At 45.9% G+C, this 14573-nt stretch overlaps 1 protein-coding gene across 1 annotated transcript in view; it reads right to left on the reverse strand.

The window, feature by feature from the left end:
• Positions 1-1313: 1313 nt before the first annotated feature.
• LOC113223753 (multidrug and toxin extrusion protein 1) overlaps positions 1314-14573 on the reverse strand; it is a 31008-nt gene continuing 17748 nt past the window's right edge. The window contains exons 10-14 of the mRNA XM_026453142.2: positions 13434-13503; positions 13059-13191; positions 8646-8740; positions 7362-7440; positions 1314-2438 (exon numbers count right to left, since the gene is read on the reverse strand). Coding sequence (XP_026308927.2) covers positions 2212-2438; positions 7362-7440; positions 8646-8740; positions 13059-13191; positions 13434-13503 — 604 coding nt within the window. The 3' untranslated portion in view covers positions 1314-2211. The remainder of the gene's footprint in view (positions 2439-7361; positions 7441-8645; positions 8741-13058; positions 13192-13433; positions 13504-14573) is intronic.

The raw sequence follows: 14573 nt of genomic DNA on the forward strand, positions 1-14573 counted from the left end.
TCAGGAGAGTTTGTGGGTCACGTTGGAAGAGCAAAATGCCTAGAGGGTGGGCAGACAGGACGGAGCTGGTGATTCCATCCTCCCCCGCGGAGGACGGGTCTAGCGCTTTCTGGCATGTTTCTCCTGGCCTGGGCTTGCTGCGGGTTCAGGTGTTTCTGGGAGAAGAGGGGTCCTGTCTCGCAGACACCCCAGCCTCCCTGCTCCCAGCGGCTATTTGTGGCTGTTGACTGAAGGAAACTCCTCTCATCCCCAGGGTTCCCTGCCCTACCTGGCAAGGGGAAGGGCAGGGAGTCCTGTGCGAGGGGAATGGAGACAGAGCTCCAGAGTTCCTGAGGAGGAACTGGGGAGGGGCCTCTGCAGTGTCTGCCCCCTGCCCCCAGGCCCAACCCCAAGGGCCACAGTGCAGGCCTTTATCTGCCTTCCTGGAGATTGGGCCTGGTGGCCCCAAGAACAAGGCACTGAGGGTAGAGATACCTTAAGGTGGCCCCAACCAAAATCAGCACTTGGGTGTTTTTTACTCAAAGCGGGTAACTTTTCTGATTTTGTTATTTCAGGAAAAGGCCATGCCTAGAGCATTATATCCATCCTAGCACTAAGTCAAACATGTACAGGCAAAGCTCCATTTAATGTTTTATTTGGGAAGAAAGAATTGCAGTTCAGGGCATCCATGTAGACCAGGTGGTCCTCGGCATGTCGGAACAACACAGAGAAGGCTGGAGGTTTTATCAAAAGAAATGTCAGTATAGCTCTTTGAGAAAGTTTATTGGCACCGGGAAGGGTCCTGGGAGCTGGCAAGCTACAACTGGTGAGCAACCGGGCAGGCGAAATTATTCCTAGAGCTTCAGCAAGTTATCTCAGCAGTTATGGATAAAGCTGGCCTCAGCTTACAGCAGGCAGTTTCACCAGCTGGATGTGCAGAGAATTACATTACTAGATTAATGTTATGTGCCTGGGGTGCTTTTATCCCTGGCTTCTTGACTTTTAATTGGGTGTGATAAGAATTACTTAATTTGGTGTAATCCACTTTCACAGCACTGAGCATACTTAGGATGTACTGAGGCTTGCTGAATTATCAGTGCGTACCCCGCCCCAGGAAGGTTAATGAAGTAGGATTACTACTTAAGCTAAGACCTTTATTAAAATTTTGTCCTCTGGCTCACGCCTATAATCCCAACACTTTGGGAGGGCAAAGTGGAAGGATCACTTGATCCCAGGAATTCAAGACCAGCCTGGGAAACAAAGGGGAGACCCCGTCTCTACAAAAAATAAAAAATTAGCTAGGTGTGGTGGGACACGCCTGTGGTCTCAGCTACTCAGGAGAGGTAGCCCTCTCCATTAAACTTCACAGGGAAGCCCTCTCCATTAAAATTCACAGGGTTACAGGCATGATGGCTCTTGCCTGTAATCCCAGCAGTTTGGGAGGCTGAGGCAGGCAGATCACCTGAGGTCGGGAGTTAGAGACCAGCCTGAGATGCGAGGATCACTTGAGCCCAGGAGGTTGAGGCTGCAGTAGGTCACGCACACACCCCTACCAGGAATTATCAGTCCTTGTTTGGATTTCCACAGCTCCGAAGATTTCCCGACTGTTTTTCAGTGCCCACAGTGCCTAGATCTAGACCTCAAATGAAGATTAACAAATGCCAGCTGGGCATGGTGGCACACCCCTGAAGTCTCAGCTACTCTGGTGGTTGACAGAAGAGGATTGCTTGAAGCCCAGGAGTTTGAGGCTGCAGTGAGCTATGATCGCACCACTGTACTCCAGCCTGCGTGACAGAGCAAGACTTCCGTCTATTAAAAAAAAAAAAATTAAAAACAAATACCATTTGTCCAGTGAATAGTAATCTAAGGCCCAAGGAAAGACATATTGTAAAATATATTTTACATAATTCAGGCAGTATGAATTCTTAAGCACTGAGTTTATGGGTTTGTGTCTAAAAAAATAGCAAAGCCATTGGCCAATGGTCCTTGGTTCAGAGAGTGGTGAATTATATTACTCATGTCATCTTTCAGACAGTGTCTGGGGCCACAATATAGCTTTTAACCTTAGTTGCGTTTTCTTTTTTTAGAGAAATGTATCTTTGCATTCCCAACCTTCAGAATCCATGGGCACACCTGAATGACATTAACTCAAAGTAAATTGTCACTGGTGGGCCTGTGAATTGTGTGTAAGCTCAAAAAGCATCACTTGACCTGACTTTCTTTCCTGCCACGTCACTGAATTCTGACATAGAATCTCACTAAAATCCCCACCAGCAGGATTAAGAAGGCCCCCAGGAGCAGAAGCCCTCGCCGCAGCACCAGCTGTGTCCTGGACAACTTAGCACTGTCCTGTGGATGTTCTGGCAAAGGTTCTTCTTGGCGCATCTGCTGATCCAACTGAGTCTCGCCCGTCTTTCCAACATCGTTCATTAAAATTCCTTCTTGGTTTTCAGGGCACCCTGGGAGGAAAAAGGACCTTAGCAGCTTAAAAGGTATGTTTTTTTCATTTGTATAAAGGGCTATGTATAAAAGGAATATGTGCTAATAGCTGAGAGAAAGTTAATTCAGGACGCTATTGCTACAGTGAATAAATAAAAGAAATCCTATCCCAGAGTGCCTCTCCGCTCACTCCTTCACAAACACCGATGATCCTACCGGGGCTGGCTTGGGTGCCCCAGGGAGCACTCTCCCAGGAGCTAGAGAAATAAGGTAGCCCTCTCCATTAAACTTCACAGGGAAGCCCTCTCCATTAAAATTCACAGGGTTACAGGCATGATGGCTCTTGCCTGTAATCCCAGCAGTTTGGGAGGCTGAGGCAGGCAGATCACCTGAGGTCGGGAGTTAGAGACCAGCCTGACCAATATGGAGAAACCCCGTCTCTACTAAAAATAGAAAATTAGCCGGGCATGGTGGCACATGCCTGTAATCCCAGCTACTGGGGAGGCTGAGGCAGTGAGGCAGGAGAATCACTTGAACCCAGGAGGCGGAGGTTGCAGTGAGCCAAGATGGTGCCATTGCACTCTAGCCTGGGCAACAAGAGCAAAACTCCATCTCCAAAAAAAAAAAAGATTCACAGGGGAAATTTTCAAGGAGCCAACACCAATTTAATAAGCATTTCAGAACAAAACACAAGGAGAAACAACCTAAGAAATAATTCAAGGCTGTGTGTGATGGCTCACGCCTTTAATTCCAACACTTTGGGAGGCCTAGGTGGGAGGATCCCTTGAGCCCAGAAGTTCAAGACCAGCCTGGGCAACATAGTGACACCTCATCTCTACAAACAAAAACTTCGCTGGGCATGGTGGCGCATGCCTATAGTCCCAACTACTTGGGAGACAGAGGTGGGAGGATCACTTGAGCCCAGGAGTTCGAGGCTGCAGTGAGCTATGATTGTAATACTGCAGTCCAGCCTGAGTGACCAAGAGAGACCCAGTGTCCAAAAAAAAAGAAAGGAAGAAAGAATACAAGGCTATTCACAGAATGGGAGAAAGATGTGACCGTTCACATCAAAGGGCCTACTAAGTATGGAAGGAGTGCAGGGAATTTCACCCCAAGATATGGCTCCCTCCTCCTATAATGAGTATTTTAAAATAAAAACTCTTTAGAGATCAACAGGCCTTGAAAGAGACTTTTCCCCCTCCTACATGAAAGCCAGACAAACCCACCAAGAAGAACGATTGCCAGACCTTTTACAAAATGATGCCAGTCTCTCAGGTTCATTTAACTTCCAAAGAGAACCAGTCTCTCCACCCTGCCCCCAGTCCATTCATTCTGCCAAATATCCATTCATTTTCCCTAGTAATCATTTACTGTCCCTCAACAGAAGCACCAAATGCCCCATCTCCTGTCTCCCCTCTGAAAGTTGGTTATATGTGTGTTGGTCCTCACTGCGACGTTGGGTAATCACCGTGATTCTTCCCTTGTGCATGGTTAAATACATTTGTATGTCTTTTCTCTTACTGATCGGCCTTATTATAAGTTGATTTTTCAGTGAACCATCGGAGGGCAAGGGAAAAGCTTCTCCTTCACCCCAACAGTTTCAAGCAGATAATGACTCACATCTAGACTTAGTGTCAAGACACTTCAGAACAGTCAAGAGTAATAGGCCAGGCATGGTGGTTCACACCTGTAATCCCATTACTTGGAGAGGGTAAAGCAGGAGGATTGCTTAAATCCAGAAGTTCAAGACCAACCTGGGCTGCAAAGCAAGACCTGGTCACTACAAAAATATTAAAGGGTTAGCTGAGCATAGTGGCACACACCTGTAATCCCATCTACTCAGGAGGCTAAAATGGGAGGACTGCTTGAGCCCAGGAGTTTGAGACTGCAGTGAGCTATAATTGCACCAGTGCACTCCAGCCTGGGTGACAGAACGAGACCCTATCTCAAAAAAAAAAAAAAAAAAAGGAATAATAATAAGAAAATATCCTAAAATGAAGGCAGATTACATAATGGCACAAGAATAAGCTTGGCCATCTCACTTCCTAATAAGCATAAGTGGATGAATGTTAGGAATGTAGCAATATCCTCAGAGTTCTGAAAGAAAATCATTTTGGGCCGGGTGCAGTGGCTCACGCCTCTAATCCCAGCACTTTGGGAGGCTGAGACAGGCAGATCACTTGAGCTCAGGAGGTCAAGGCTGCAGTGAACCATGATCTCACCACTGCACTCCAGCCTGGATGACAGAAAGAGAAAGAGAGAAAGAGGGAGGGAGGGAGGGAGGAAAGAAGAAAGGAAGGAAGGAAGAAAGGAAGGAAGGAAGGAAGGAAGGAAGGAAGGAAGAAAAATAGGAAGGAAGGAAGGAGAGAGAAGAAAAGAAAATCATTTTGAACAGAGTCATATCAGCTCACTCTTAACAAAATGCATTCCCTGGTCAGGCAGTCCTGGGTGCTTCTCAACCCCAACAGGGGTAGTATGAAGTAAGTGCCATTGTTAGGCCGGGCACAGTGGCTCACGCCTGTAATCCCAGCACTCATGCCTCACGCCTGGAATCCCTGTAATCCCAGCACTCATGCCTCTAATCCCAGCACTTTGGGAGGCTGAGCCAGGTGGATCACTTGAGGTCAGGAGTTCAAGAAAAGTCTGGCCAACATGGTGAAACCCGGTTTCTGCTAAAAATACAAACATTAGCCGGGCGTGGTGGCACACACCTGTAATCCCAGCTGAGGCAGGAGAATCACTTAAACCTGGGAGGTAGAGGTTGCAGTGAGAAGCCACTGAACTCCAGCCTGGCAACGAGACTCCACCACAAAAACAACAACAGAGATAAGTGCTATTGTCAGGCAGATTTCACAAATCAGGGAAACTGGTAAGATGGTGGAAAACATCGACCAACCCTTCCCTGAAGATCATTATAGAATCTGAATAAAACAAATTAAATATCATCTTGAAGGCATCAGAATACAAACAATGTAATGAAGAGTCACCAGGGCAAGATCCAGGGGATAAAGGAAACTCAGAGGGGCCGCCCAGCCTCTAGGGCTGCCTCGGATCAGAGTTCATTCAGATCAGAAAGATCAGAGGATGCAGGTCAGAGAGAGCTACATCCAGATCACGTGACGGAGACGCTGATCAGGGCTTTGGGGACTTGGGTACCTACCAAGAATCAGGCTCTGGCAAACCTCTCTGTATTTGAGGTTAGAACCCCAAAGGGCTGCATCCAAGACTTAAGGATTAACCACTCTGGGTGCGGTGGCTCACACCTGTAATCCCAGCACTTTGGGGGGCCGAGGAGGGCAGATCACTTGTGGTCAGGAGTTCGAGACCAGCCTGACCAACATGGTGACACCCCATATCCACTAAAAATACAAAAATTAGCCAGGTGTGGTGGCGCGTGCCTATAATCACAGCTACTCAGGAAGCTGAGGCAGGAGAATTGCTTGAATCTGGGAGGCGGAGCTTGCAGTGAGCAGAGATCACGCCACTGCACTCTAGCCTGGGCGACAAAGCAAGACTCCGCCTCAAAAAAAAAAAAAAAAGCATGAACCAGAAGAAGTAAACCAAGCCTCACACGGGCTGCAGCACACCTTCAGGTCGGCTGGATGCTCCAGAAAGCTCCATTTCCAAGATTGCCCTAGACTGCTGGTCACCCTCAGTATCCAAAAGAAGCAAAAGAAAATCCTCTCTGAAGATAAATAGACAACATTCTTTCAGGCTCAAGTTACTTCTAAGAACAATTTTCAAATATAAAGTCTGGAACATAATCAAAGATAACCAGTCAGGTGCGGTGGCTCATGCCTGTAATCCCACTGCTTTGGGAGGCCAAGGCAGGAGGATCACTTGAGCCCAAGATGTAGAGGCTGCAGTGAGCTACCATCGTACCATTGCACACCAGCCTGGGCAACAGGGTGAGACCCTCTCTCTATTTAAAAAAATTTTTTTTAATTATTTTATTTTATTTATTTATTTTTTTGAGACGGGTCTCACTCTGTCACCCAGGCTGGGGTACAGTGGTGCAGTCTCTGCTCACTGCAAGCTCTGCCTCCCGGGTTCACGCCATTCTCCTGCCTCAGCCTCCCGAGTAGCTGGGATTACAGGCGCCGCCACCTCACCCAGCTAATTTTTTGTATTTTTAGTAGAGATGGGGTTTCACCGTGTTAGCCAGGATGGTCTCGATCTCTTGACCTTGTGATCCGCCTGCCTCAGCCTCCCAAAGTGCTGGGATTACAGGCATGAGCCACTGTGCCCGGCCTAATTTTTTTAATTTTAAAAAATTAATTTAAAAATAAATTAAAATCAAAGATAACCAGACACACAGCACAGGAGCCTAGACAATATGAATGAAAATTGTCAGAAACAACACAATTGACCATTGACTGCATATCAGACAGTTTATGAAATCAAAGGGTTATTCAATGATAAAGGAGCAAGGATTACTGTGATTGGGTGGCTAACTGCCTAACGGGCCAGGAATCGGGTGGGGGGGGATTACTCAACTGACTGAAGAAAACCATAACCACATTTGCGTGATGTGTATCACAAACAAAGGTCCAAGCAAACAACCTGTTGAAAGTCCACAAGTGTCTGCACGATGAACAGCAGGGACCCCATTAAAACAAACAAATGTCAGTTTCCAAGCTATGGTAGAAGCACAGTATCTCCAAGTGTTGCAAATGCCTGGAAAGTGCTTGCAGAAATTAGGGGAGGCACTGGGGAGCTTTCAGTCATCTATAGCAGTCTACTAATGTGTGGAATTAAAGTAAATAAACTTGAAGTCAGTTTACCTTGAATTGCTTGTTACTTGACTTTATCATGTGTTTCTGAAACACTATTGCCCTGTTTAAATGAGAGCTCATAGCAGCAAATCTAGCTGTGTCTCACGAACAGCCCCTCCAGTCCCACCTAGACAACCCTGTCCAAGGGCTGAGGGAGTCATATCATACCTGGGTGAAATGGGTCCTGAGGGAGAGCGGAATTCCCACTCCGAGCCACATCTGCTTTCAAATTGGCGTGTACCTGAGCCTGGAAAATGAAACTCAGTCAGTCCTTCAGGCTTCACGATGGTGTTAATAAGGTATTTTACTCGACCATCTAGTTTAGGAAAAGCCAAGCCATTTTCCTTAATTGGCATGTACAGCAGAAGCTCCTCTTATTCACAGGTCATCTTTCATAAAGATTGAAATGGGACCAGGCTCAGTGCTCACACCAGTTATCCCAGCACTTTGAGGGGCTGAGGAGGGAGGATTGCTTGAGCCCAGGAATTCAAGGCCAGCCTGCACAACACAGCAAGACCCCATCTCAACTAAAAAATTAAAAACGAAAAACAAAAAAACCCAGCCAGGCATGGTGGCGTATGTTTGTATTCCCAACTACTCAGGAGGCTGAGACAGGAGGATCACTTGAGCCCAGGAGGTTAAGACTCCAGCGAGCTGTGATCCTGCCACTACAGTCCAGCCTGGGTGACAGAGTGAGAGCCTGTCTCTTAAGAAAAAGGAAACAGAATAGGTTGAAATGGGGTCCATGAGAGGGAAGGTGGCATGGGAACAGTACAGGGTGAGGGAGGCAGGGACAAGAGAAGGACAAAGATCATTTGGAACTCTCCCTTCTTTTTATCTCTTTTTTCTTTTTTAAAAATTTTTATTTGTAGAGACAGGGTCTCGCTCCATCACCCAGGCTGGGGTGCAGTGGTGCAATCACAGCTCACCGCAGCCTCGAACTCTTGGGCTCAAGCAATCCTCCCGCCTCAGCCTCCTGAATAGCTGGGACTACAGGCATAAGCCACCGTACCTCGACTCATCTCATTTTTCTACCACCTATTTCTAGACCTCACACTGACCCTAGAAAGTTGAAGGGAAGGATGCACACAAGCATCTTAACAAAACATTTGGTAATCATAAAAACGACATCAGGATGACTGTGATGCATCCCACCTTTCTCTCCAGTTCTAATTCTTGTCCTGAAATTGGATTTCCTGCACAAGGGTGGCAGCCTGGCATGGGAGACAAGGAAGAAAGGAGGCCCCTGTTTTTTCTGGGAATGGATAAAGCTGGGGTCATCTGGCCCTTCACATCTGAACTGTCTAGTTAAAACAACAAGAAAAATAGTATTTGTGAGATAAGAAGAAAGAAAATGAGAAAAGAACTTTCCAAAAGAAAAAAGGGAGAGCCAGATCAGATCCTGTTTTTCTAGGAGAGGAACCTTTACCAGGACAGAATGAACATAGTTACCTGCTGACACGCTTTTTTCCAATTTAGCTGAATAATAAAGCCTAGAAAACACACAGCTTGAAAGACTGTACAGATGATGATCCCTGACCACAGACCTAGAAATAGAAATATTTAATAGAAGTTAATTCCATAGAAAACCAGCTTCCCCTGGGGAATATGTTTTGTCTATCTCATTTCTATCAGCCATACTTAATATCTGCTTTCATGGCTGAGGTGGAGCCCACAGTGGGCCAGAGACCTCTACCCTGCTCCTCCTTGGGCTTCCAGAAGGTTCCAGAAGGTGCTGGAAAGCCCAGTACTCCCTGAGGCCACCCCCAAAAGGGCCATCTCCTTTGGTTCAGGATTTCAGAACAAATATTCAGAGGATATTTTTGGCCTTACTGATTATGATGCTTGAATATTAAGAAAAATGCCAGTTACAAGGAAATTAAAATTTCCCAGGACCAACTACTTCTGCCCTAGTTTCCTCAAAAAACGGGACTAACATATATATTTAAAAAAAAAAAAAAAAGGCAGAAATCACTAGCCATATAAATTACTAATGTTCTCTCCCTCAGAGTTCCTGCTAGACCTTGGACCTTAACTTGCTTCTGACACAGACTTTGCTGGAAGCTTCCAGAGCAGGGCTGGGCACCCAGAGATGACTGGAGAACACCAAAGGCAGGCCAGGTGGGAACGGATGGCGGGAAAAGCCCTGTGGATCTCAAGGCACCATATAGGGCACAGAGGGAGACCCCAGGTGAGGAGGGTTTTTTGGTCAATAGTAAACTAATGGAAGAACAAAAAGCTTCAACAATAACCAAAAGACAAGGCGGGCCTGACCGTAATAAAAACAGACCTATGCCTCACAACGTGCAGCATCCTGCCCAAGAACCCCCTATCTACAATAAACCCAGGAAGCCAGCCTTCCCTAAATCAGGCTTGCAGGAAGCAAGATTGCCGCCTCTGGTGACAATCCAGGAAGCTAACCAGTAACTTCTGTAACGATTGGCCCCAGATGGCCAGGACTTGATTAGCAACTGACAGCTTCCCTAATTTTGGTCTGCACTTCCAACTTAGAACCAACCAGAGAAAGTAAAATACATCCCCCCTAACCAATCACATGAGGCCCATTTCTAGTCAGCTACCTCCAGCATCCCCCAGATCAACAACCTCCACTCAGGGCACACCTGCAGCCTCCCCTTTTATCCGCTGTGACGCTTTCCCACTCCTTTGCCTGCCTTTGAGTCTCTGCCCAAATGCAAGTGGTGGCGGCCAACACCCTTGCTGAGAATACACAGCCTTTGCTGGTCTTGCTTGGTTGGTCCTGGTTGATTTCCACAGCTGTCCAGATCTATGTAAGGGTTAAGGTGGCTAGTCTGGGTTCGTGGTTTGTGGATTTGGTACAGGGTCTACAGCTCTGTTTTCTTGGTACCAATCACATTTTCAGGTATGATCAGCCTGCCCTTTTGTTTGTTTGTTTGTTTGCTTTTTAGAGGCAGGGTCTTGCTCTGCTGCCCAGGCTGGAGAGCAGTGGCATAACCACAGCTCACTGCAGCCTCCAACTCCTGGAGTCAAGTGATCCTCCCGCCTTGGCCTCCCAAAGCACTAGGATTATAGGTATGAGTCACTGCGCCCAGCCTCGCCTGCTCTTAGAATAGTATAGTTGGTGCCACCTGCTAGTCCTATACAAAATTAGTAAAAGGAACCTACTGACTTCCACTTTCAAATCCAGTGTTCTCAGTACACAGAAACTACAAGCTCACCTGAACCATCTTAAACAGGAAATAACCAGCTACCTCCAGCTATAATCTGAAAGTTATGAATTAGATTTCCAATAATTTTAGCATACATCATTTAAAAGATTTCTATTTGACCCAACCTAGGAGCCCAAAGTAGGATGGTTATTAGAATCTCATGGGCAAGGTCCAGGAATTTACATATTTACAACGTCTCCCAGGGATTCTGAGGGTCATTATGATTTCCTGGGGTTGCTTCTGAGAACCTGCAGAATTCTGATGCTCTCCTAGACACCTTGTGTAGGTATACTGCATACCATACCAGAGGAGATACGAGACTCAAAACCAATTCATACCACACTTTCTTCTAATAGGTGGGTGGAGGGATTGACTACAGTCTTCTCACAGAGCCCTCACATCCCCAGGGCCCCTACCATTTCTTTTCAGTGATTCTCAACTTCCCCTTCTACTTTGCACAGTTAGTTATGCTTTTTTTTTTTTTTTTTTTTTAGATAAAATCTCACTCTGTTGCCCAGGCTGGAGTGCAGTGGTGCCATCTTGGCTCACTGCAGCCTTCACTTCCTAGGTTCAAGCAATTCTTGTGCCTCAGCCTCCCAAGTAGCTGAGACTACAGACACACACTACCACACCTGGCTAATTTTTGTACTTTTAGTAGAGACGGGGTTTCGCCATGTTGCCCAGGTTGGTCTCGAACTCCTAACCTCAAGTGAACCGCCCACCTCAGCCTTCCAAAGTGGCTGGAATTATAGGCATGAGCCACTGTGCTTGGCCTAGATATATTTTGTTAAATGAATAGGTGAGCCAAGGACAGCACTTGGGATATAGATGGATTTATATTTCAAAGCAGGTTCCTCATGCCTGTAATCCCAGATACTTGGGAGGCAAAAGTGGGAGGATCACTTGAGTCAAGGAGTTTGAGACCAGCCTGGGCAACATAGCAAGACCCCATCTGTAAAAAATGAAACAAGGGAATAAAGTAGATTCCTCTTCTGAAAAAGTTGAACTTATAGAAGTAGAGAGTAGAATGATGGTTACCAGGGACTGGTGGCAAGGAGGGGAGGGTGTGGGAACAGGGAGTTGTTAAGGTACAAAGTTTCTGATAGACAGGAAGAATAAGTTTTGAGATCAATTGCACACCAATGTGACTAGTCAATGTACTGTACATTTCAAATTAACTACGTAAATTTCAAATGTCTCGCCATAAAAAAAGTGGTGATAAGTATGTTAATTAGCTTGATCTAATTGTTCCACATTCTATAAATATATCAAAATACCACACTGTACCCCATAAATGCAAACAATTATAATTTATCAATTTAAAACTTAAAAGATATAAAAAAGAGAATTTAAAGTATTTCCTTAATACTTTATACTGATTGCATGTTACAATATTTTAGATATATTGTGTTACATAAAATATATTTTGCAATAATATTTTAGATATATTGTGTTACATAAAATATATTACTTTAAAAATAAAAATAAATTAAGATTCCTATAATATTTGTGTTAGCTAGGCAATGGCAAATCCAAAACATGAATCATACAAGAAACTCAGCTAAATAATTTTCTGCACTATCATGCAAGCCCAGTGAACTTTGCATTGGCAATTCTATTCTTTGAACAACTCCTGTATTTTTAATTAAAATATTATTGAACTTGAGAAAAATGTGCCACATAAAGGAACATACTGAACTGGAAGTTCCCTGTAGCTATCAGTTGACTTCTCACCACCTCTGAGCCTGCCAAGTACAGATGGATCAAAACAAGCCTCGCTTTAAGTCGGTCACTACTCATCCCAAAGATGAATGTCCAGGTTTTCATATCATCATTTATTAACTGCCAATGTATTCCAAATTATTATTTTAGAAATCAAAGCTGGGCAGTCATTTATTTCTGTACTTTTTAAAAAGATTAGCTCTGGTAATTTCAGATGCTGTGGATTAAGTTTTTTCTTCCAAATGTGGGAAGGTGCTCAAGTCCACCCTCTTCCCTTCTGTGCTGTTCACACCGACCACGTGCATGGCCTTATGAGGAGACCCACAGGCACAGAGCTAAGGCTGTGCAAGGAGGGAGGTGGAGACTGCGGAGTGCAATGAGTGTGATGAGAAGGGCAATGGCCCCTTGTTGCCCTCCAAGGATCCAGCCACGCTGCTTGGTGAACACACGGGGCGCTGCTCTAGGATGCACAGTGCCACCGTGAGTGCTGACCCTGCGGCACCCCACGCATGCAGGACAGACCGCCTACGATGGCCTCAGCCCTGCAGAGTCACCCACAGGGGATCACACGCTGTCTCTAAAGAACAGCATGGAACATGCAAAAGGGAAGCTTCCGAATGCTTCTTCAGCGGTTCCTACTGTCGCCTCCTTTAGAGAAGTGAGGGCTGGATGATTCAGGATAGGAGGTGAGTAGAAAGGGCATCTGTGCTCAAGTGTGTCAGCATGGAAGATCGCCCGCAGGGGTGCGATGGGCAGGACAATGTAGTCTTGGGGCCCTGGCTAGAGCTGGAGGTCACCTCCTGAACGCCCTCTACGCTCTCTAACAAGACACAGAATGGACGTCGGTGAGTTCCCGAGTTTCAGCGGTGAGCCTCAGTCAAAGGCCTGTGTGCTCCGACAGACATTTCCTGGACTGGTGAGCAGCTAAGCCCTGCCTGCAGAGGTTAGAGCTTACCCATCACTCCAAGTTTGGTTGCGAACATCAGCGTGATCCCAATGGGGAGGCCAACCATGTAGTACCCAATGGTATTCACAATGGCTCCAACCTTCTGATTTCCGCTCCCCCTCAGAACACCACTGCTCGTGCACTGCAGGCAGAAAGCATTCCATCAGTCGGCGCTCCTGAAACACTCCCATCTCGTGAGCACTTCATTTCTGTGGGACTCTGACACTAAAACCCATAAGGTGACAGTATCCTTCTAAATAAAATGTGATAACAATATTCAATCTTCCTACCTACCCTGACCTGTCCTCTCAGCTGAAATTTACCACCATCAGAAGAAATCCATAGATCACAACAGGGCTTAGGGAACTACTACATAATACTTACAGCAAGAGCTTCAAAGAGGTGGGAAACAGCATAAATTGGAACCACCTGAGCCACCAGATTAATGACGTCTCTGTTAGGAAAAAGAAAGCACGTGGTGATTAGGAGGACAAAGTGGAGAAAGAAGTATATAGCTTTCTGGCTGGGCGCAGTGGCTCATGCCTGTAATCTCAGCACTTTGGGAGACTGAGGCGGGATGATCACCTGAGGTCAGGAGTTTGAGACCAGCCTGGCCAACATGGCAAAACCCCGTATCTACTAAAAATATAAAATTAGCCAGGCCTGGTGGCAGGTACCTGTAATCCCAGCTACTCAGGAGGCTGAGGCAGGAGAATCACTTGAACCCAGGAGGCGGAGGTTGCAGTGAGCTGAGATCGCATCACTGCACTTCAGCCTGGATGACAGAGTGAGACTGTCTCAAAAAAAAAAAAAAAAAAAAGATATAGCTTTCTGCATATTACAAACATGCACATGCATTGAGGCCAGCAGCCTAGTCAGGGACAGTTCTCCTGTTGCTGGGCCCATAGAGGAAACTAACTGCATGTTTTATCTCATGACTTTTAGAAAAGAATATGCAGCACCACATCCTTGTCTTCAGGAGATATGTTCCAAGACCCCCAGTGGATGCCTGAAATCGCACAGAGGACTGAACCCTAAATACATTGTTTGCCTTATACACACACACCTATGATAATGTTAATTTATAAATTGAGCACAGAAAGAGAGTAACAACAGTAGTAATAAAGTAGGCCATAACCACATGCCAGCATCACCACTTTTGTGCTTTGGGGCTGTTGCTAGCACTGTGAGACCGAAACCATCCATCTGAAATAACTAGCAGGTGGAAAGCTAGTTATTTCAGCTTTGAGTGGAGACGTTGGACAAAGGGATGATTTCATGTCCCAGGTGGGATGTGAGATTTCCTCCTAATACTCTTAACAGCATGCAATTGAAAACTTATGAATTGTTTATTTCTGGAATTTTCCACTTTAGATTTTCAGGGGCCAGTCACGGTGGCTCACGCCTGTAATCCCAGCACTTTGGGAGGCCGAGGCGGGTGGATCACAAGGTCAGGAGATCGAGACCACCCTGACTAACACAGTGAAACCCCATCTCTACTAAAAATATAAAAATTAGCCAGCT

This window comes from Piliocolobus tephrosceles, chromosome 16, assembly GCF_002776525.5.
Source record: "Piliocolobus tephrosceles isolate RC106 chromosome 16, ASM277652v3, whole genome shotgun sequence".
NCBI lineage: Eukaryota > Metazoa > Chordata > Mammalia > Primates > Cercopithecidae > Piliocolobus > Piliocolobus tephrosceles.